This window comes from Doryrhamphus excisus, linkage group LG9, assembly GCF_037039965.1.
Source record: "Doryrhamphus excisus strain RoL-2023G ecotype Guam linkage group LG9, RoL_Dexc_Guam_v1.1, whole genome shotgun sequence".
Taxonomy (NCBI): domain Eukaryota; kingdom Metazoa; phylum Chordata; class Actinopteri; order Syngnathiformes; family Syngnathidae; genus Doryrhamphus; species Doryrhamphus excisus.
This window is the reverse complement of record NC_136365.1, coordinates 17,570,288-17,594,635: the sequence shown is the minus strand read 5'-3', so window position 1 is coordinate 17,594,635 and position 24,348 is coordinate 17,570,288. Positions and strand designations below refer to the sequence as shown.

General features: G+C 41.0%; 1 protein-coding gene across 1 annotated transcript in view; it reads right to left on the bottom strand.

Moving 5' to 3' along the window:
• The window catches only part of cntln (centlein, centrosomal protein), a 111,768-nt gene extending 88,126 nt beyond the window's left edge, over positions 1 to 23,642 (bottom strand). The window contains exons 1-9 of the mRNA XM_058066876.2: positions 23,519 to 23,642; positions 20,028 to 20,116; positions 16,972 to 17,056; positions 14,470 to 14,604; positions 13,238 to 13,417; positions 12,332 to 12,465; positions 11,618 to 11,780; positions 9,675 to 9,905; positions 1,400 to 1,501 (exon numbers count right to left, since the gene is read on the bottom strand). Of these exons, the coding sequence (XP_057922859.2) occupies positions 1,400 to 1,501; positions 9,675 to 9,905; positions 11,618 to 11,780; positions 12,332 to 12,465; positions 13,238 to 13,417; positions 14,470 to 14,604; positions 16,972 to 17,056; positions 20,028 to 20,116; positions 23,519 to 23,599 (1,200 nt within the window). The 5' untranslated portion in view covers positions 23,600 to 23,642. The remainder of the gene's footprint in view (positions 1 to 1,399; positions 1,502 to 9,674; positions 9,906 to 11,617; positions 11,781 to 12,331; positions 12,466 to 13,237; positions 13,418 to 14,469; positions 14,605 to 16,971; positions 17,057 to 20,027; positions 20,117 to 23,518) is intronic.
• Positions 23,643 to 24,348: the final 706 nt, after the last annotated feature.

Below are 24,348 nucleotides of genomic sequence, written 5' to 3'. Positions count from 1 at the left end.
AAAAATAAAGTTGACTGGAAGCAGCCGTTCGCCGTGTTCTTTTTTGGTATTGAAATCCTTAAGCAAAGATTGATTTAAGCTGCTTTTGTATCGATATAAGCAGACCAAATTGGCTGGCGGAGATGAAAAGGGCATCGTAGTAACCGGATTATCATAATAACCGGGTATCGTACTAACGGAACTAATTATATCATAAAAGACTAGAAATTTGCCGGGAAATGAAAATTGTATCGTAATAAGTAGTAATTCGTTATAACCGATATAACGAGACTTTACTGTATATCAAAATGTTACTACAAAAAAACACATTTGAATTGGCAAAGCCAGGAAAAAAACCCAGCAAAAATAGGGGAAAAAAAGAGCAACAACGGAAATTCATACTATACACCTTGCACCTATAACATGCATTTTCCCCCCTGAAATATATAACCTCTTAGGATATCCAAAATATCAAAGTGGGCACTACATTCCTTAATTTTTCATTTTATGGCCCCCTGTGGAAAAAGTTTAGACACCCCTGCTTTAGGGTGTTTCACCGAATCACCATGAAATTTGGTACACACTTTAAGGAGACTGATGTCTAAAATGTGAGCAGGATCACTTGGGAAAATGTGGCCATGTTTACCAAAAAGAACACAACCCATAGGGGTGCCACAAAAGTAATTTAAACTAGAGTATCCTCATTTTTCTATGCAAGCTTCATAAATTCAACTAACGCTGTAAATGCATGGATCAAATCTGCAAATATGACTTGTATGATATGATAAAAAATACATTGTCAACATTTGATTGCACTTATTTTAAATGTGATCTATAATGTTTCCTCAGGCAAATAACCAGTAGTCCGTAACCAGGAAAGCACGTTGAGCGACATCAATACTATTTAAGTATTTGTTTGAAATGAATTGCATTACATGTATAAACAACCAGAACAGAGAGGGGACCCGCTCCCCTTCCTGCTGAAGCTTTAATGAGGACAGTGGTATAAATCAAACCGAGTGTCTGCGCGAGAGAGGCCATCTAGAAACATCTCCTGCCAAATTTAAGAGTCGGAACAGCAACAAGATCAAAAGCTCAGTGTTCATAACGTACTGCTGGAGCGCTAAATCAGCCGCTGCCTGGGCCCAAGGCATGCGTGAAAGCAGCAGCACACGCCGGGCCCGCTCACAGAAGGAGAGTGTGTGTGTGGGGGGGGGGGTTGTCGGGACAAAAAGTTGGCAAAGAAGGGTCTACTAATGAATCACATGACTGTCAACACACCATTGCCTCTCTTTTGCTTCTTCTGCGGCTTTGATCTGAAGCGCGAGTGCTAATTTTACAGAAGTGAGGGCATGTAAGCGTCTCGCACATGTGTCGTCTTAAGTGGCTAAAAGTGCAATTTGTGTGGACGCCGACCCACCTGCTGCCTTCTGACAGTCGAGATGTGCAGCAGGGCCTTGTCCTCTGGCACCTCACAATTAATCCTCCCATATGTGGCGACGCCATCCTTGGGTGCTGCTGCCTGATGTAGGGAAAGCCAAGTGGACAAGAGCTTATGTAAGTTCATTTACATTAGTATGCGGCTTGGAAAAAAAAAAAAAAAAATTTACAACAGCAATAACAAGAGCTTGTATGCAGCCCCCCTCACATGTCGGCACCTGGTAGTGTAATGGTACAACTGCTGCCTTTAAAAGGCAGAATGCACAGGTTCCATTCTAACACAAGTCAATTTAATTTTTTTTGTCATTCTCTTAATTTGTTAATTTACACAAAAAAAAATAATGTATTGGACTGCATGGCGCTCGAGTGGTTAGCGTGCAGACCTCACAGCTAGAAGACCAGGGTTCAATTCCACCCTCGGCCATCTCTGTGTGGAGGTTGCATGTTCTCTCCGTACATGCATGGGTTTTCTCCGGGTACTCCGGTTTCCTCCCACATTCCAAAAACATGCTAGGTTAATTGACGACTCCAAATTGTCCATAGGTATGAATGTGAGTGTGAATGGTTGTTTGTCTATATGTGCCCTGTGATTGGCTGGCCACCAGTCCAGGGTGTAGCCCGCCTCTCGCCTGAAGACAGCTGGGATAGGCTCCAGCACCCCCCGCGACCCTCGTGAGGAAAAGCAGTAGAAAATGAATGAATAATGTATTGAACAATTTGTTGCCCTGGTATTGTTAATAGTCCAAATAAATATCAGTGTCGGACCCCTATGTGTATGACAAAATGACCTATCAAGATTAAAAAGTGTCAAAACATCCACTCCTCCCTTGTACCTGTGCTTCTATTTTTCCGACAAATTATTAACCCTGCAAAATAGGTGGCGTTGAGCTGAATACATGTACCATCACACTTTGTTTATTATCACAAAAAAACTTTCAACACCACGGCATCACATTTACCATCATAGCTATGTGCCCGGCTGTGAGCCAGGGCTGGTGGTGTGATTTAAGAGCAACATTACCATCTCATAGCAGACCTCAGGCTTTCTGGAACCTTCACCGGCATCCATGAGCGATAATGTGCTCATCCTGTGGGCAGTCATTCAACCTACTGGATGCTCTCCCGTCAAGCACCACCAGGCAAGGAAAGCGTTTATTCAGTCATGAAAAGTTCTATGTTAGTATTCATTCATTTTCTACCACTTTTTCCTCACGAGGGTCGCGGGGGTGCTGGAGCCTATCCCAGCTGTCTTTGGGCGAGAGGCGGGGTACACCCTGGACTGGTTGCCAGTCAATCACAGGGCACATATAGACAAACAACCATTCACACTCACATTCATACCTATGGACAATTTGGAGTCGCCAATTAACCTAGCATGTTTTTGGAATGTGGGAGGAAACCGGAGTACCCGGAGAAATCCCACGCATGCACGGGGAGAACATGCAAACGCCACACAGAGATGGCCGAGGGTGGAATTGAACCCTGGTGCTAACCACTCGACCACCGTGCCGCCCCCTAAACATGTTTACCTCACCAAATGATTAATATGCTCATAAATAAAGCCATTAAAATGTGTTCAGGCTAATCAAAGATCCTCTATAAGCCAGGAGTTCTCTGCTGTTTTTTGTCAGTTGCTGGCAAGTTTTGAACTGAACACACAAGGTAAATAGCTCTGCTTTATAGGGTGTCCTGTATTTATTACAATGGTTAGCTTATTTCACTAATCCATCCACTTTTCACCTGTCATTTAAAGTTTTTATTGTTTTTGTCATCATTATTGCTTCTTTTTAAACAGTTAATTTATATTTCCATTATATCCCATGGGAACCGGTTGTGTTTGACTTTTCGGGTTCCACTGTGTACATGATACAAATCACGCTTCGGATGCACAATTAAAGTGCAACAAAATCACAGCTTGACTTAGGATTTCCTTTGATCATCATTAATAGCTAGCATCAAATAAAGATGCGTCTTTAATACCGAGACGCACTTTGTAACATCTGTGACATTTCTGTTTTTAATCAAAAGCACAATCTTGTTTTTTTTTTTTTGTGCTTGTTTGGACTCCAGCAGCTCCCTTCAGCAGTTTACCATCTGCTCCGGTGTTAGCACTCTTTTAGCCTTCCTGTCAGAATGTCTCCTGGAGCATGTTTAAAAATTTAATACACTCTGACATTTATCCTCCACGTTCTTACTCCTCATCTGCATCATTGTGCAGCTTAAGGAAGGCCCAATGAATATGCTACTTGTGTGTGGGCTGAGTAAATAAATAGCGTTGTCAACAACGCAAGCAGCGGTGCGCCTCTGGAGCCGAGCCACGTCCACGTCCTTAATGACACGGCCTCCGCTGGTGCGCCTTCTTTTTTTTTTTTTTTTTTTTGCCAGCTCTCATTAGATGAGAACCTCAGCGTTCGCACAGCCCACCTCATTAACGAAGCACAGCCATGTGCCGCCTCGGATACATGGCGCTTGTTTAAGCACATATGCGCTGGGGGTCAAACAGACTGCGTGGGAGGACTCAGGGCTACACACACACACACACACACACAAACATATACACAGCTTACCTTCCACTCACTGTCCTTCTTCTAAGTCCCTCTCCACACCAGTTATCACACACTCATACATATATGCACGCACTTATTCTTTGAAGAATCCCTCTTGCATGCCAAGTGCACCTTAGCCTGGTGGGGGGGCGTGCACCTTGCAGGCACCTTGCTTCTAAAGCAGAGTCAGTCGCCTCCTCAATGTGTATGTGTGAAAGTGATGGCGTTTATACTGTATGTACTGTATGTATGTAAGCATGCATGGCCTGATTATAGCCACTTTGTAATTAAATTAACAGTCATCAAATGACGTCAAAACTAAATTTTTAAGGACTTCCTGCAAAAACGATCCAAAAGCCCTTTAAAACTGCTGTCTTTAAAGACTGACAGCAAGACACTAGTCAAAGCTTTGCTCTGCTGCAAAACTTCAGGGAAAGATCCTCCATATGAAAGGAGCATTTTGTTATATATATACTGCAAAAATACCAGGCAAAGATTCTAAACAGCATGTGCTGTTTTTAAGGACCTAATGCAAAATGGAGTCAGGAGTCCTCTGTTGTTTTAATAGACAAAATAATGCGGAAATGTCAGTCAAAGATCCTCTATATGAGTGCCACCTCACAAACGTTTTGGACCCATGGATCACTTTGTGTTCCCAAAAAGCTCCAGCGGACCAGGGGAGGGGTAAAACTAAGGTAGGAACAACATCAAATTAAGTTAACACAGACCCACCATCAACCAGGACGAGCCTGGAGTTTGTTTGTCAGAGAGAAGATTATAGCGTCTTTGTTTGATGTGTGTGGTAACAGACAGTGTGTTACATGAATTAACTCGAAATATGTACATTAGCACTCAGTCATCCCCACACAGTATCTGCATTTATGGGGTGCAAATATGAGGTGAAAGAAAACTGGGGTGATACTGGGCTTGATATCAGACAAACCATGTGATGATCTTATTATCACATACTATTTAATCATGAGCTTATTATCACGTACTATTTAATATTTACTATTATACTAATATTTACTATTTAACCGCTGACATGTTGACAGAGCACAGACTGCAGCAAAACAAACGCTGTGTGTTCACGCTCGTGCGCTGTTCTCTGATTGGTTGTTTCACAAGCACGATACCAGAGCAGTGCACTCTGAGCGGACAGCTACGGGGGCTGATACTGGACATGGTTAAACTCTATATTTTATCAGTATCACTGCCCTGGGCTTTGACACAGTATCATTTCGGCCTTTCCCGTATCATTCATGGGCGGTTTCTAGGGTACAGGGACAATTAATACTGTAGTATGTGATAAAGCAGTCTATCTATGGAGCATGGGAGAAGGTTAGTTCAAGGACCGTCGAACAAAGTGGTATAGCTGTATAGTGTTTTTTCCTATGTTGGCCAAAAATGGATACCCTTTTACATAAAATGTTATGTTGTTGTTTACATTTTTAAACTTTTAATGCTGCAAAAACAAAAGTGACAAAGTGCCAAAATGATAAAAGTGCTCTGTTGTTTTTAAGGACCTACTGCAAAATGGTAGTCAAAGATCCTCCACATTACTGGAGCGTGCCGCTTGTTTTAAGCAGGTGTAATGTAAAAAAATGCCAATCAAAGATCCCACATATGACTGGAGAACTCGGATGTTTTAACGGACATATTGCAAAAAATGCCGGTAAAAGATCCTCCAAATGACAAGTGCTTTGCTGTTTTTAAAGACCTACTGCAAAACAGTAATCAAAGATCCTCCAACTAACGAGGGTACTCTGCTGTTTTAATGGGCATATTGCAAAAACACCAATCAAAGATCCTCTTTATGACAAAAGTGCTTTGCTGTTTTTAAGAAACCGTTGTGAAAGATCGCACTCATGACAGGAGTGATCTGTTTTAACAGACGTTCTGCAAAAAAAAACCTTGCAGCGACTTGCTTCCACAACAAGGCTAATCACCTCTTCTGTGAAGATGTGTGTGTGTGTGTGTGTCCTGATTACAGGCACACGGTAATTAACAGTGATCAGATTTGTTCTGTGGCGTAAATGGCGCACGTGTAGAACATTAGACCTGGCAAGTCTCATTCCGCATTCAGCTGCAGGGCTCGGCAGCAGACGGGTCACGAGCTTTAGGGGGATGGCGGGGGGGGGGGGGGGGGATGCCATCGCAAGCCCTCTCTCCATATGGTCGGGCCCGCTGCACACTCGCCAGCGAGGCCCGCGAGTGCCAGACAAGTTCCCCCAAGAACCTAATCGTGTTCGGTAATTACCAAGACGGTCTCCCCCCCCCCCCCCCCCTCCCATTTATTCCTCCTTAGACTCACACTTACTTACTTGCTGTCTTGCTCTCGCTGCACCTGCATGCGCTTTTCTCCTTCACGCTCACTGTTTAGCTTAGCTAAATAATTAATACACTGTAATGCAAAACGAAAATAAACTAAAACTACTCACAATTTGAAGACGCCTAGCAGACTGGTGCCAGAAATTCATAATGTATATTGTCTTATGCATAATAATAGTGTTATTTGGTGAATTTTATGTATATACCTTAGATTTTGTTCATTGTATCAATTGATTTATAGCCCTTTACTATGGTTATCGTCACACTTTTTCTTGGCTACATAATGGCACATCAAAAGGAGTTGGACTTTTTCTGAATTATACTGGATAGCAAACAGCCTACATCTGATTTTTCAGTAACAGTGTATTACTTTCATGATATAATCAGTGCAATATACTAATAATACTGACATGCACACATGCATGGATCCACATGAAGAGTGTAATTGTACTACATCAACCTCTATTGCATGATGAGAGTATTATCATGTGTGCTGTTTTAAGCAACAAACATGTCAGTCTTGACTGTGTGGAATTGATAAATAATTGAAACAGATGCGCCAATATGGCCTCTGCAGCACATTGAGGCTCCAGATAATTTGGCTAACATCCCCCCACGCCCCGTCCTCTCCACTTTGACAGGCCAATTTAATTGAAAAAATGACCAAAAACTTCTTCACTAATAATTTATCATCCACTTCTTCTGCTGTTTTGCTTCAAGTTGATGACGTCGCCAGTTAATAAGGTCACGCACAGATGCCAGGTTTCTTATAATGCAATCATCACAACCTCGCTGAGGAGGTGGGGGTTAAAAAAAAAAAGGTGATGACACCCCAGTAAGATACAGGCCTCTCTCTGACTCTGATTTGATGAGTTAAGTGTCAACGGCAGCAGGTGTGGCTGCTTTTTTCCTCTCCTTCTTTTTACGCCTTTTTTTGTCACCAGATTTTAAAGAAGGTGCAAAGTTGGCGAATGTCAAATTTAAAGAGCCAGACGGCACTAAGTGTCTACAGATTGCATACGTGTTTGTTTGGTTGTTTTTTTTTATTATTTTTTCCTCAAGTTAGACAGGTCTTTGTAGTGCTGGTGGGTAACTTTGAAGTTAGCCTTGCATACTGCAGTTTCATTTGAGCTAACCTTACTTTTGATGCTTTCTTTCATGACATGGAGCTGAGTAGAGCCCAGCTACAAAACGAAGAGCATGAACCCTACCATCACGCATTCAGCCTCTTTTTCCCAGTACATGCAGTTGGGGTTAGTTAGCACTAGCAGCAAGTTAGCAAGTAGACGCTAATATGATGAAGGCACAAAAGCAATGGTTTTGAAGATGAATGCCACAGTCCCAGTGTGCCTTTGTCCTAACAGTCAAACTGCATAATATACGACTTAATCACTTTAAATTATTATTATTTATTCAAAATTATTTAAATTATTTGTGCAATTTACTGTTTACGCGGTACATTGTTGTTCATATTTGATGTAATCTATTTATTTTCCACATTATTATTATTTATTATTATACGGGAGCCAGGCAACGCTTTTCGTTGGCAATTTCACTGCTGTGTTATTGTGCAATGACAATAAAGGAAGTCTATCTATCTATCTATCTATCCATCTAATAGAAAGATGGAGCGGAGTCACATACACTTATGTCAATTTATCAAGGGCTCATAATTACCCACCTCCCCGTGCATGCGTGGGTTTTCTCCGGGTACTCCGGTTTCCTCCCACATTCCAAAAACATGCTAGGTTAATTGGCGACTCCAAATTGTCCATAGGTATGAATGTGAGTGTGAATGGTTGTTTGTCTATATGTGCCCTGTGATTGGCTGGCAACCAGTCCAGGGTGTACCCCGCCTCTTGCCCGAAGACAGCTAGGCTTCAGCACCCCTGCGACACTTGTGAGGATAAGCGGTAGAAAATGATTGATAAATCAATATATCCATTATCGTGACAGGCCTCTCTCTAGTAATGTATGTAAACTGTATGTAGAAGTTTGTAAACGGGTTCCTACTTTGCCGAAATTCACTCATTGAGGTCGGACGTCACACTGTTAATAAAACTGTTGCACTTTTCTAAAAAAAAAAAAAAAAAAAAGCAAAGCTCTTTACTGTACCCAAAATAAACTGAAGCATCACCTTACAATCAAGGTACATGCAGAATCGCGATTCAGGCATACCGCTACACCCCTTGTATACAACAATATGATGATAACTGGTATCGAGAGCATGTACAGGCCAGGGACCGTCTACAAATTACACCATGGGTCCTCCTCTCGGTCTCTCAAACAGCAGAGTGCAGAAAGAGAGATGCTCTGAACTGAAAGACAATTAAGACCTACCTACCTAAAACATAAGAGAGCATGGATGTCTAACTCACAATGGATGTTTTTCCCTCTCACCCACCCTCTTCTTGTATTCCCTGTACTTTACCCACATGCTCGCTGATAATTATTACAAAAGAAACACTGCGGGCAGAGTTGGGCATTCAAAGCAGTCTGTATTCAAATGAGCGCTGTGCTCCCGTGGAGATCAGCACTTTGATCACCTCCGACTGGCAACTTCCAGCCAAACATTTAAATTTAAAATCTAAATCTCCCCCAGCACAAGCGGCTGCATTAGAATTTAACAGGTGTTCGGGAGGAAGTTGTTACGGAATTTGCAATTACGCGCTCAAATACGCACACCTTTAATTCGGTGCTTTTCACGCGTGCGTACGCAACCAGTCAGTCAAATTGCAGAGCGGGGTAACAGAAAGCCCTCCTGACTGAGTGTTACACCTTGGGACGGCAGATCTGTTTATTTGTTTACTTTTGTGTCAGTGGGAATGTAAGTTTAGGAAACAAAATACTTGGAAAAGCAGATAGACGGGTTAAGTACACACAGCTTCATATTAATAGGAAGAAGTGAAAACATATGATGTTAAATATTGCAAATGTATTAAAACATAAAAGTATCCCATGTGCACAAGTATTCATGCTAAAAAGCCTCTCCTCTAAATGCTATATTAATTACTAGGGGAACCACCACAGTCAGTACTGTAATTAATTACCGGCTAAATGATCCATTTATACATCAGCTCTGGTTAAATTAACGGGGGTTAAGCGGTGCAGGGCGATTGCATCTCACTTAACATTTGGAGCTGATATCTGTGACAGTCCGGGGGCGCCGGCACCGCCGCCGCCGTCGGTTATTACTGAGAAGTCAAAACTGAACAAGAAAGAGTTTGCCGAGGTTGCAAAAATTTAATCAGCTCCTGCAAAAGACGTTGGTAAGATTTCTTCTAGTGTAATGAGTCTCCTCTATGCGACCAGCATGCAGCCGGAGGACCTGCAGTCACTTGGCAACGTGATACAATGAAAAATGAAATTGATGCTCACTTTCAAGTTGGTTTGCCTGACGGTCGAGGTGTATATTGGTGTCTGCAGGGCCTGTGGCTGTGGTGGAAGTTGCTCCTCATCCTGATGTTCATGCTGTTGTAGCTGGGCCTGGAGTTGCAGTATCTGCTGTTCTTTCTGAGACAGCTGGCTGCTCAGCTCCTGGTGGCTCTGGCGGAGCTTGGCCTCACTTGACATTAGGTTCTGGTAGCACTGACTCAACTCGCTGTATAGCTGTCAAAAACATACATAAAATGAGTTGAAGGGAAAGAGTACAAAGGAAATGGACATTTCAGAAACCTTTTTTTTTGGGGGGTGGGCAGGGTGCCTCAAAAGGTTGGCTGGTTAGCTAGCTAGCAGCTATACCCGCCATCGCAAAGTTAAGGCAGTGTGTTTTTTACATTTTGCATCACAGGAGAGATTTTTACACTCATATGCCAGTTTTCAATGTTATACTTGAAATATTGCCTGTACAGTAAATACAAGGTTTGATGATGGAAACAGTTTGACCCTGGAACAGATTAATTTGCCCCCAAACCTAATAACCGATTAGGTCACTCTTGTTGATAACTTTGCAGAATTGTTGTCATTCCGCCACATTGGAGGCTTTCCCAGTATGAAGACTAGGGGTATAAGAAAATATCATTTCGGCGATATATCTCGATACTTCGTTCCACGATACTCTATCGATATTAAAAAGTATGATATGGATATTTTTAGGCATTTATCATAGAATGTATATGGTATTTATTCAAGTGCAGACACGGCAAAGGTTCATTTCTGATTTTAATTTAAACCTCCGATCATTAGGTGGCCGCACTTACGTAGTCAATGAACGAGATTGACGAGTGAAACATCCTCACACATAAACACAGTTCAACATGGCAGAATACCAGCACATAACAGCGGCTCCTGCGGCGTACAAGGCTGAAGTGTGGACACATTTTGGATTTCTACACAAAGTAGGGTGTGCAGAAATTGACAAAACCCATTCCGTTTGGAAAATGTGCCGTGCCCGAATAAAGTATTCGGGAAACACGACAAATCTGCGAGTCCACTTAGCGAGACACCATGAGGACCTGCCGCTAGCAAGCAATGCAAAGGTACTTTTGTATACTACAAAAGTAGTACTGTGATATTGCAGGTATTTTGTTTTTCAAATTGATATCACTATTTTGTTAAATAATGGTTATTTCAAGCATACTACACGGACTTTTTACTGATGTTAGTTACTTTGTTCCACAAAAATACTGTTCTGATGGTGGATATGTCAGGGACTGTATACTTCTATATTTCACAACTAATAGAATGTGAATATTTGAGCAGGATCTTGAGACATAATTTAATTAATTTGTTTTTTTATGGGTTTTTTTTGTAAATTTTAAGCTGGATGTTAAAGCTTTATTTATCCAAATGCTACATTTTTACAGTTTTTACAGAGAAAAGTTTATGATACAGCATAACATACTGTTGTAATCGAATAAAAATGTGTTCAGTAAGTGCATATTGCTGGTGTAATTAAGTTTTTCCAGGAAATAATCTTTAACCACAAGAAAACAAAAAAAATATCGCCTTGTTAACAGTATTGTGAAATATTGTATCGTGATATGTATCGTATCACCAGATTCTTGCCAATACACACCCCTAATGAAGACCCTTTTTAAGGTAATGCCACAGCATCTCAATGGGATTCAGGTCAGTACTTGGACTAGGCCACTCCTGAGTCTTCATTTGTTTTTTCTACAGCCATTCAGATGTGGACTTGCTGGTGTGTTTTGGATTATTGTCCTGCTGCAGAACCCAAGTTGGTTTCAACTTAAGGTCACAAACAGATGGCCGGACAATATTTAAGTGTGACAAAAATGAGAAATAAGGAAGTGGGCAAACACTGTACATATATACATTTGTTAGGAAGGTGGGTGCATGTGTATGTGTACATTATGTACCTTCTGACAGGAGGTGTTGTCAGCAGTATGCGCCTCTTCCTGGTTCCTCAGCACTCTCTGCGTGTCCATGTTGAGTCCCTCCAGTTGCTTGATCAGATGGCTTTGCGCCGCCGTGTGCTCTGTGCTCCGTTTATACAACGTCTGCACTTCTGCCAACTCGCAGCTGCACACGAGACAACCGATTCGCACGCAAATTAATTACTGTACAATACAGTGACGATAATACAGCTCAATTCCCAGAGTTCCCGTGGAATTACAATCTTAAAGTGCTCCTCTAACGCGTGGAGCCATCTTTAATCACTGAGCTTAAACCTGGCGATCCCTTCACAAGCCAGAATGTGACTGACACATCAGAGCGGCGCGGCCATTAAAGGAGTGAGGTAGTTTAAAAAAAAGAAAAAAAGAAAAAAACTTGCTATTACCTCTAAGGTGCGTACCGTTCCCAGACTTTTTTTAAATCATATCGACTAAAGCTTATCTAAAGCCTGCAGTTTCCCTTTTCTCCTTCCTTTAAAGTGCATCTACTATGCAGGGCTTACCAAGTGGCTTTAGGTGAGTCAGGGTTGGAAATATTGGTGTCTTCCTCAAGCCCGAGCATTGAAAGCAGTGTACTTACGGTGATCCACGTACACGCAACTTCGTTTAAACAACACCTTTACACCAAATTGTTAACTAGTATTTACTAGTATTTCTTACAAGAGCGTAAATACTCACCCAAGTTTATGGAGCTGATCCTCTTTTGTTGCCACCTCCTGTTCTTTGATGGAGACACGAGCTGCCAAAGTACTACTATGGTTCTGCAACCTGGATACCTCCTGCAGGACTCGGCCCGATTCTTCCTCTAAATCCTGATGCACAGTTAATGCAGAAAATAGAGTAATTACAAATGGTGAATAAGCACTACATTATCCAAAGAAAAAGCATGTTAAATGTGATTTGGTGATGGTTTCATTTTATTTGAACATGCACACAATTTACAATGGAACAATAGTACACATAGTACAATATACAGTTGTGCATAGTTTAATTAGTTTAGTAATTACTTTAATTGTAATTTGGCATAAATTAAACAGAATTGTGAGATGATCATCAAAATAATGTGCTATTTTACAAGAATAAAGTTGTTCTTTCATGTGAAAAAAAATCTTGATTCATGTGAGGGAAAAAGGGCACAATTTTTATACAATTAAGAAACCCAATTTACCATGAAATATTGCAAGAAAAAAGTTGACAAGAATTTATTCATTGAATTCATTCGTTTTTATCATTGTTTAAGTATTCACAAAAATCTAATGGGATCATCCTTGGAAGAATACTAGCAATAATAGATAGCCATAATTGAACTAATGGGTCGCTGACACACAAAAGCATTTAAGAATGAATGGAGCCAACACCAAATAACTTTACACCGGAGCACAGTTCCTCAGTGTTGGAGGATATGTCAGACATACGGTCTTTATAATTTGTTTTGCTGCAGCGATGTGTTTTATTTAGGTGTGAAAGGAAAAGGAGTGAGGGGGTCACAGATGTCAAGGTGTGCAAAAGAAAGGGAGGCCCAATGGAGGACAAGGACGGTGTACTGTGTGTGTGTGTGTGTGTGCTTGCTTGCGTTCTTCAAACCTTGACTCTGGCCTGGGCAGCCTCCCTCTGGTCACGATGGTCACTGGCCTGCCTCTCTCTCTCCTCCAGGTCAGCTTGCAGGGCGACACAGCGGGACGTTAATCCCTCTTTCTCCTCCTCGAGAGCCCGGACCACTTGCTGCGCCGCCTCCTCTTTCCTCCTACACTGCGTCTTCAATTCCTAGATGAGGGGAGGTGTGTGTGTGTCAGGAGAAGACAGAGAGAGGGGGTCATGCGGGCCAAAAAAACAATAGTGAGGGGAAAAACATACAAAGTTGAGGTGCTTTTGTCTTCCTTTGTCTTTATGTGATGAACAAAAAATTAACTAATTGACTTTTTATGGCAATTCAGGCAAAATGGAGTGCAATGCTTGGATACAACCAACAGGGGCGCTGTTGTTTGAGTCTCAAATACTCTCAAAAAGCACATTTGAATGAAAACAAGAGTTCAGAACATTCCAAACAGGATTAAACCATCCCTTGTGAATTTTCCTCACAGCGGATCAAGGAACTATTGTGAAATTGAATGAATTAGTAAAATGTGTCTTTTTCAGTGTCTATAACCCCCTTTCACATTGCTCAAAATGTTCCCAGTTTTTTTGGGAGGCGCCTGATGAAGTCGACGGGATCCATAAATGAGAAGTAACACATGGGGTTGAGAAAAAATTCGGCAGGGCTTTGATATTTTTGTTTCCAATCTTATTATGGTGGATGCCTGCGTGAGACAAGGTCACCTGTGCTGAAGGTCCAGACTTGTGGTTGCTGAGTGGGCGGAGTCACGCTGCCAGAGCCGGTCTCACGCAGGCAGAGGTGCAGGAGTGTCGGCTCTAATGACAATGCTTCTGATGAGCATGCTGCTCGCTGCAAAGACTCCACCTTTTGATGCCGTCCCCCAACACTTCTCGCCATGAGACCGTCGGAGGACCGCTCCTTTTTCAATTAATCATAGCCGGGACCCCCATCCGACCATAATTATGGGGGAGGCCGCACCATAACATGCTGTCACTACTCCACTAGTAAGTCATTAAGTATTTATCTGCAAGTTAACAACCTGCTTTTCTTTCTCTCGCTCTCTTTCCAGCTGTTAGGTATTCTCTGAGGGCGAGACAAAATCCAGAGAAAGACAATTCACTACCCTCTTTAAAAAAAAAAAAAAAAACGCATAAAGCTGCAAGAGACTTGTCGCATTCAGTGCCATGGCGGAGAGTCACAAGAGACGATTTGTTACACCAACCTGAAGTTCCGAGCTCGTGCGGAGCAGCTGTTGACGCACAGCTTCTAGCTCGTTCTTCATTAAAGAACCCTCGTCGTCGGTGGCCATCCGTCTCTGGAGCAGCTTGTTTATCTCTTGCTGCTTCCATGACACTTGCTGTCCAAGACCATAAAAGACACAAGTCAAATGAAGCATTTATACCTTGGAGGGGAAGGAAAAGCGGCCTTTGCTAAGGCTAAAACATTTGTCAGCAGGTAAATCAATAAAAAAAAAAACAATCAAGGCACTTCTTAGCTAAAAAGAGGTCATTTTCAGAGATATATTTGTATTTGTTTTATATATTTGAATACTTTTAGGATTTTCAATGTTACAAATACTGCGGTGCATCAAAATTAGAATACCTCAAATGTCGGGGGCAAAAAAAAACAACATTTTGAGGGAAAATTCAGTCATTATTAGACATCAGAAGTTTCCCACAGGACTGAAATCTACATGTGGTGGACGGTTGCAGTATTGGATGCTGTGAGAGAGAATACTGGCTAAGTTAACACCGATCCCTCCAGCGACCTCGTCTTATTCTCTGGCAGCCCACGTGCATATGGGTGTGTTTAGAAGATTCGTAACGCCACCTACTGCTCGGAGTTGTAATGACAAGCTACATTCACATCCATCCATGCATCCATTTTCTATGCCGCTTATCCTCACTGGGGTCGACAGGCCTATTAAATGGGGCAGATTTAAGCACAACAGTAGCACAGTAAGCACAGTGCACTGTTTATCTAGTTATTGATAATACAATGCTGCTATTATTTGCCACTGTAGTCTTTTACTCTCATTTGCATATCAAGACTGTTCAAATGGGACTGGGCCAATTTATAATGCAACAGTTTGATGCTGGAACAGATCAATTCCATTAATACATTATTTTCTGTGGGAAAAATAGTTGTTGAGGCAGAAATTGAAGGCCAGCTCGAGGGTTGCTGCTAAATGGCCAACCTGGATAAGATCAGGATTTAACTTGGCTTGACGTTGCATCTTATGTCTGATGCATACTGTATACAATACATAGCACACATTTGTTCAACATCTTGACATTTTGATCATGTTTAATGACCTGATGAAAGCGACACCCCCTTTTGATGACAGCCTAATTGTGGATTTTTGGTGCACACCTTACGGCCGCTGTCTTCACAACTACCTTATGATCCACAACCTCCTGCGGGCGGGTGCGCACACACTTGTCTCAAATAAGACGGGGAGCTCTGGGATGCAATTAATTGCCACGATGGGGTAAATGGGTCTGATCCATTCAGCTAGTGGATTTAGACGGCCCTCGTTACTTCCAGATCGCCATGCTAAGAGCAGTGGGGAGGGGGCGGCTTTAATAGGGATTCATACTTGGGGAGCCGGAAAATAAATTCAAACGTTGATAATGAGGTGGGTGAGAACAATTTGAATGCTCAACTTATTGGGCGTTCTTGAGGCCCAGAAAAGAAAGAATTTGAAGAGTTAACATTACTGGTATGGTAAAAAAAAATTATATACATATATTTTTTTTATATTATATATTATATGATATATATATATTATATCATAAAAATTATATATATATATATAAATATATATAATATAATTACAATTCTATATATTATTGAATTTTGATATGGCTGGGTACTAAAAGTGTTCCAATATATGTAGAAACAACACATACAAAATATTTTTCCAATACATGATTATTCAGGGGTGCCACCATACATCTGTTTTTGTGGAATAAAGCGGTGAACAATGCTCAATGGTCGCCATTAATTGTTATTTAAATGTGTTACTATTGCCCCTTGTGTTTACAATAAAATACAAATAAAATAAAAAAAACAAATGTCAAATATGTATGTCAAATATCCATCACTGCTACATAAAATTCAGGGTAAGGCCGTGTGAACATGTCCCATTTACTGCCATTTATTTTGTCAATAGGACAAATGAATGGAGAATCTTGAAAGTTGAATTCTGAGAAATACCCAATCTGTCCAAAGAGAAAACAAATATATTTACTATATAGAAGTTCATTGTACTCTTTGTACAACTTTTTGGCAATTAGACTAGAAATTGCACATTTTCCGAAATTTTACAAAAGTTTATATGTGAGGTGGCACCCCTAAATCTCAATGGATTTCCTCAAAACTTTGCAGAAGACATTTTTATGTTCATTAGAAAAAAACGAAATGCCAGCCAAATTGATATTATGAAATGTAAATTTCCCATTCAAATTTGATGCACTCTAATATATATATATATATATGTATATATATATATATGCTAGAAGATTGTTAAAGCTGTTAAAGTTTTACTTTATTATAAATCATTTAAATGAACATGAAAAAAGTAATTTAAAAAACTATTTATTTTTTAATAACTATTTTAATAACTATTAAATTTTTAACTAAACTATTTACTCTCCTCATGGAAAATGTGATGTTGCTGCTCTTGTCAACACACAGATTGAGATTCTAAACTGCACAGTACCTCCTCCAGATCCTGTATCTTGTCATCCTTGGTTTGGAGGATCTGCAGCACCTTCCTGTCCTTCATCTCAGCTTTGTGCTTCTCACTAGAGGACAGGACAGTATGATGATAATACGAATTACAACATATCGGTTTCTGGACAGTATGATGATAATACGAATTACAACATATCAGTTTCTGAAATATAACTCTTCTATTTCTGAAAAACTGCACACAAAAATGGTAAAAATTAGTCCAAATATGCACCCCTACTATGTAGTCTTTGCTATTACTTTACTAACAAATACACCACACGGTCCCACTGTTATGACACTTCAAAGTATGACCCCCCCCTTAAGTCGTGTTGACTTGAAATTTCTCGCACATTCAATAGACTCTACAAAACCCCTTGTTGTAACCGTAAGGTTTTTAAGCTCAAGAAACTTGAAAGTCCCGTCATCAAGCGTCTTTGCACGGACACAGACAAGACGTTGCAATTGCCTGTAAGTTATTGACCATTTTTCTAATGATTATAAAGCTAAATGGGGATGTGGTACACTGTAACACTCGATGTAAGCTCCCCTTTCTGCTCTAAATCTTAAAATCCATAAACAGGGACCATGATTAATGTCCCTGTTGTCCTTTGTATTGTAAACACAGATGAAAAAGAAAGTGTGCACGGCACAGAGTGAACTTTCTTTCAGCTCCAGGCACATCTATTTATCGTGTGAACTTTTAGGGAGACAAAAACAGAGCAGCAATTGGGGACCTGTTTGTTTCAACTGCTCGAGGCCACCAGGGCCCCACCACCCTCCTCCTCCTCCTCCTCCTCCTCGCACTCATCGCTCACTCCTGCAACACCTCCCATCTTCAAGGCCTTCTCTCCCGTCTTTGCCTCTTCTGATCAGCCATCTCCCCTGACAGACACTGAAATAAGTATCAGGGGTCTCTGGAGGAGATGGAACGCGCTGCCCTTGCTACATCTCCTCGTGCGTCGGGGGCTGTGCTCACCACTTCCCCGCAAAAAAATCCACAAGAGGGGCAAAGAAGGTGGGGGATGAGCACAGTTCTCCCAATGGGCAAACCTGCGCTTGACTGGAGTCGACACAATTACCATGTCAATATCCTCCTGTGCATCAGGTGATACAGTACACATGTGATCTCAGGGTGGATGTTCAACACGGCTGTCTCTGCGGACCAGCACACTTTGATGGGTTTCCTGTGAGGCTTTAAACTAACTGGAGAGGTTGTGGAGAGGGAAGGAATAGTAGGCACCGGTACCGAGGAGCACTTTCTCTCTCACGTTTATTTTTCCTCTCCCGTTTGACGCCAACTAAATGGTTATGTGGTCCAAACTAAAACACTTGGTTGGTTTTGAACCACTCATTTCACTCCTCCACACTCACTATGGACACTTTGCAATAGGCAAAAACAGGTACAATTACGACACAAAAATGGCCGTCTGTCTTAACCCTTCCCTCTGCAACCTGCATTAACTAGGAACCTTTAAACTACAATGCTATTGTAAGAGACGCTACCTTCAAGTTCTTTCTGGAATTCAATAGTGTTTCTCACCTTCTTTATCAAAGCTCTGACACTTTTTGTTTATGGTAATGGTAATGGTTTTATTTCATTTGAACATGCATCAGATTACAATTTAGTGCATCCCATAATCAGTTCACAGTTCCACATGTCCAAAAGGAGTAGGAAGAAGCAAAGCTTATTAAATCCTACCCCTCCATCTGGTACTTTTACAATTTGTTCATTTGTTACTGTAATGTAACAAACTGTTACAATTGTTCACTTCCTGCTTTCCAAAATACAGTTTGTTTGTTTTTTTAATTTTTAAAGTTTTTTTTCAAAGTACGAGGTGACATGACCATACAATGACATTATGTGTACTTTCTATATAGTGATATATATATATATATATAGCACATCATGACTGGTTCAAGACTCTTCATCCTTGTATTTAGCAAACATCAACTGCTTGTATTGTTTCTTGAATTGGCTCATCGTTGTGCATTGTTTGAGGTCCTTACTCAATCCATTCCATAGTTTGATTCCACATACTGAAATGCTATGGCTTTTTAACGTAGTCCTAGCATATAGTAAGTGTTTCATATAAGTGTTTAGACAGTGACAATACACAGTGGGTTTTCACGTGAGTTGTTCATCATTCTGTGTGTAAACAGTGAATAAATAACCACACCCACAAACTCACCTAATAAAGACGATGAAAGGATTCCATGACCACAATCCGACCATAGTGTCCCAACTCTTAAAAAACACTACACAATCTTCACAGAGACTTAATCACCAATGTTGGGATGTTTTGTTTGGGCACTGGATTCTGCAAACTCGCTTTTTGCGGGCCATTCTATAACCGTCACTGTACAAAATAATTTTCTTCTCAAACGTATAAAAGCATATTAAAAAACGAGACATACGAGAACAGAGTTCTCGTTATTGGAACATTTGTAGTTGTGCTCTGGGCGAGTTGGTTTCCACTTGTTTTCTTACAGTGTGGCGATTACTTCAATATGCTGCAAGGTAAATTACTTCTCTTCGGGTGTAAATTGTTTTAAAAAACAACTTGACAAGCCAAGGGTCTGCATGTTAAAATGTCCCGTCCATGTGTCTTTCTGTTCAAAGACAGAAGCCTCCTATATTAGATTAGGTCTGCACACATGGGAATTGACAAGAAAACCATAATTTTTTTTATCTTCTCTGAAAGTTCCCATGCCACTGATCTCGGGGTGGCTTAGAAAAAAGGTCATATTCAATCTCAATTTATCCGTTAAAGACGAGCATTGGCAGTGGTGTTGAGACGGCCCACAATGGGAGCGGCGGAAGGGTGTTTTCATTAAAAAGGTTTCCATCGCTGAAGTGCGATGCAGAGGATAACCGAGGCTTAAATCAGCATCTGCGCCAAATTCCGTCATAACCCCAGTAGAGCGGCCAAGGTGCCTTAACGTCCACCGAGCGACTTTTCACACTTATCTCACCTCGCTAGAAGGGCAAAAAAGAAGAAATGTACAGCTGAGGTAACAACCTGAAAAGATACAAGGACTCACCGCTCAACCACCAAACTCACAGCTTGGGTCAAGTCTGGATTGGCCACTTGCAGGCGTTTCCACAGGGACCACACAAAGTCTTTATCGGCCTGGGGGAAACAGCAAACCAGTTAGCATACAGTACAACATTTTTAATTGTGGTAATGAGAATGTTACACAATCAAATCAGACCCTTTTATGCTCATTTTCGGCCCTTTATCTTGAGCAGCTACTCATGATAACCCGCACAGAAAGCTTTCTAGATCTTCCAGAATCTGCACCTATTCAAGTTGTATTTCCAAAACGATCTTTTTTAATTTCTTCCTCCCATTCCGGGCACGCCCACTCCGCTGTGATTGGTCTCACTCAGCTAGTAACAGTGCAGCAAAACGATGAAGGGCATATACAAGAATATATTTACGAACATGTAAGAACGCAATATACGCAGTAAAATTGAATAACGGTCAAACATGATAATGGGCTAAAACTTTCTCTCGACTTAACTCCAAAAAAGGACCACAGCAAAACATGTCAGCTTTCACTCCCTCAGAAAAACAAAAATGAAGAAGAATCCTTGATGACATTAGCATACGAGGAGAAAAGGGAGGGGTTGATCAATAATTCAAGCAGCCGTCTTGTACCAAATAATTTTTGATCGGGCCCGGCGTCAGTCGTAAGCATCTCTGAAGGCACGAGGCTGGGACGTGACCTTCGACTCAAGGGGAGCAAGCATTGACACTTGTCATAATGAACTATTTATGACCACGGAGGGTTGGCATCCATATCAAAACACTGCAGCAGTTTCTTCGTTAATCAAGCGCTCGGCACCAGATCTGTTTTTCCCCAAAGTAAGTAGCTCAGAAACAGCTCAAAACTGATGACCGAGTGAGTCATCTGCAAGTCGACCAACTCGGCCAGCCCCTGACACATTTCCAATTCAAATTGTCTCTGGCTTTTCAAGCTATATTCCGTTTAATGAGGGACATCTTAAAAAAAAAACATTTTCTGACATTAAAAGACAGAATTATACCAAATCGACTTGATATAAAATTATCTGATAAATTATGTTCACATCATCACAAGATAAAAGTCATCCCTCCCACTGGAGTCTGCGGGTCTCCAATTAGTACACGAGTTTTAAGGCCCCCTCCTCAAAAGTATCTAATCTATTATTTAGCAAAATGGCAGAAGCGGACCTTGATGAGACCATGAGAAGAACATATAACATGGAAGGACATGTCAAGCTACGGAAGTGGTGCGAGAGATTCAGCATGTAATGCAGCTAATGTTAAGTTAAGCTGCGTAGAGAAGTTTAAAAAGATGACCCCCCCCCCTCCCCGCCCCCTGATGAACACCCACCCAACCCTGAACACACATCCAGGCCTTTAGCTGCCATTAGCCATCAGACAGGCAAGCGTTTGGTCAGGACCCTCATCAGTGTGCACTTAAACATGTGCGTTTGATGGCGTATGAATTATTCATTTTCCATGTTGGACATTATAACGCCATGGGCTAAACATACTATGCTGAGCAGAGCTGCTGGAATTCAGCCACACATTTTAATGAAATTAGCATCCGTCTGGTAGGAACACTTGCTGGCCGACAGATGGGTGCCTTTGTAGTTAATGACGGTCCCCGAGTACGTCTTGACTTCAGACTTAAGACATCACTCGTGTTCAAATGGCAATATTTAAAATGCTACGATACATAACTTTAATAAGCTGTGATGTTGTACTTCAAGACGAGACCACCAAGGCAGCTCAATTAATAGTACATCATGACAGTGGCCGATGTAATAACATGCAATACCAATAAAACAAATATGTGTACATTTACAGATAGTTTGAAGAAAGAACGTCAACACTATTTTTGTTTAATCAACCTCCCTAAGAGTAGTCGCAACAGTGTTTATTACACCACTTTGCTCAACCGTAATGTGCAGGCTATGGGATCACTGCAGGGACACAAGCGACAGCAATCGCTTTAACCATTCGCAAGCTAGCAAACTAACTAGTTAACATCCAATTTATTTACTCCACTTTAAACTTAAGAATGTGTTTAAATCAGAGTGCGAAAGAAGGACAAAGAAGCCTTACCACTTCCACACGAAATGGGAGGAGATCTTTTCACTCTGTCGGACATGCCATGACTGACTACATTGCAGTGTGACTCACTAATCTCAATAACGGAAAATTACTGACACCTAGTGGTCAGATGAATAAAAATACGCCCTAGTTAACCACAAAACAACAATAATTTATTTATTTATTTTTGAAAAAGAAAAAACACAACAGAGTGATAATCAAACAGCAATATTGCAATAAACGGGAAATTTTTTTACGGCGAAATGCAATTTCGATGGGAATGATGCAGGCCGTGAAAAATGCACTTCTGTCACCTTGTGGCCATTTTTTTTCATCTTAAAACAGCACCAAACATGCTCACTTCTATTGTGGAGTTGCATCATCACCTCTTTGGGCTTTTCGAGAAAAAAAAACATTAACTATGTATGATTACGTCTTAAAAATGTATAAATAAATATTTGTGAACGAGCGGTAGGGTTGGGGGAAAAAAATCTGTGGTAGCAACCGAGTTAAAGGAGAAAAAAAAATCAAATATACACGGTCCTGTGTGAAAAAGTGATTGCCCCCTAAACTGAACAACATGGTTGCGCCAACCTTAGCAGCATCAACTGCTGCTAATCAAGTGTTTGCAATAACTTGAAATGAGTCTGGGCTGCACAGCGGACAAGTGGTTAGCGTGCAGACCTCACAGCTAGGAGACCAGGGTTCAATTCCACCCTCGGCCATCTCTGTGTGGAGTTTGCATGTTCTTGTGCATGTGTGTGTTTTCTCCGGGTACTCCGGCTTCCTCCCACATTCCAAAAACATGCTAGGTTAATTGGCGACTCCAAATTGTCCATAGGTATGAATGTGAGTGTGAATGGTTGTTTGTCTATATGTGCCCTGTGATTGGTTGGCCACCAATCGGATTCATGTCAGGACTGTGACTAGGCCACTCGAGGGGGTGTACCATTATGTCACCAAGGCATAAATTATATTGACTAATGATTATTACTTATGACTTGACTAAATTATATTAATTGTTTTGGCATTTTTATTGCCTTGCTTCTAATTAACATTTTTATATTAACAGTTGCCCAGGGTCATCTTTACAGTTCAGTAAATAGAAGCCCCTGACCACTACTATATGACTTAATGCTGTACAGTGTTTTTTCTGTTCTTTTCTTTCCTCTACCAAAAAAACCAGACGATATTGTAAAGCAAAGTGAGGAAGAGTTCATGATATTAGACACCACCTGCTGGTGAGTATGCATGCATATGCTTCCTCTCTCAACCACCACAGGAAATGTTCTCAAATAGACTCAGTCAGTGCATTCGCAGTTAACTGAATGGACAAAGTGGTGTGACAGTGCAACTGCTCTTAATGTTCTCCAGCAAGCTAAACATCTTGTATCATCAGCCCTGATGTGTACTTTTTGGGCCACTTACCTGACATTGCATCAGGTCCTCTGACAAACTCCTCACTTCCTCCTCCAGTGCAAGCATACGAGGGATGTCCGTGGAGGACATTGTGGCTTTTCGATGTGCGCTTTAACGCGCAATAATGAGGCAATGTATCGTTAAGACGCGACGCCGCTGTAAGCTAACTTAGCTAGCGTTAGCCATTGATGTTTACTTCCTTTTGCTGGTGCGGGTAAAGTTCCTAGCCAAGTCAGTGCTACGAAACAAAATGTTCCAAAAGTAGCGCGTATCCAAATGACATTATAATGTCTGTTTTAGTACAACAACGCCGCACATGACGGTTGTCAATAACAGCAGAGACGCCTTTGCTTTTTTTTATGGCTTCCTCATTTCAAACAAGCCCGCTGTTGCCGTGGTGCGTTAGGGGTCACGTCATTTTACGACAACTGAAGTCAAAATACGGCACTCAATGTAATGTATTGTAGACTACTACTGCCAATACAGAAGCTGATATTTTGCCTTTTATTAATTATCTATTGACTTTCAGTGTGAAAATATTTTAGAAGATTATTTAAAATAATATATTTAGTAGTTTGCACGACAATAAATCACAACATCTGTTTTCCATTATGCTTATGAGGTGTGTTTTGATTGTGAAATGCAGCTATTGTATTTAAATTGTATTTAATATCATCCATCCATCCATGTATCTACATATATTTATTTAATAATCTAAATATGAATCATACTTACCAAGATGTAATTCTGCAATAATGTAAACAATATAATACATATATAATTGCCATTCATATTTTGAAAATAAATGTTATTTTCATAGTCCCAGTTGCATTTTCATA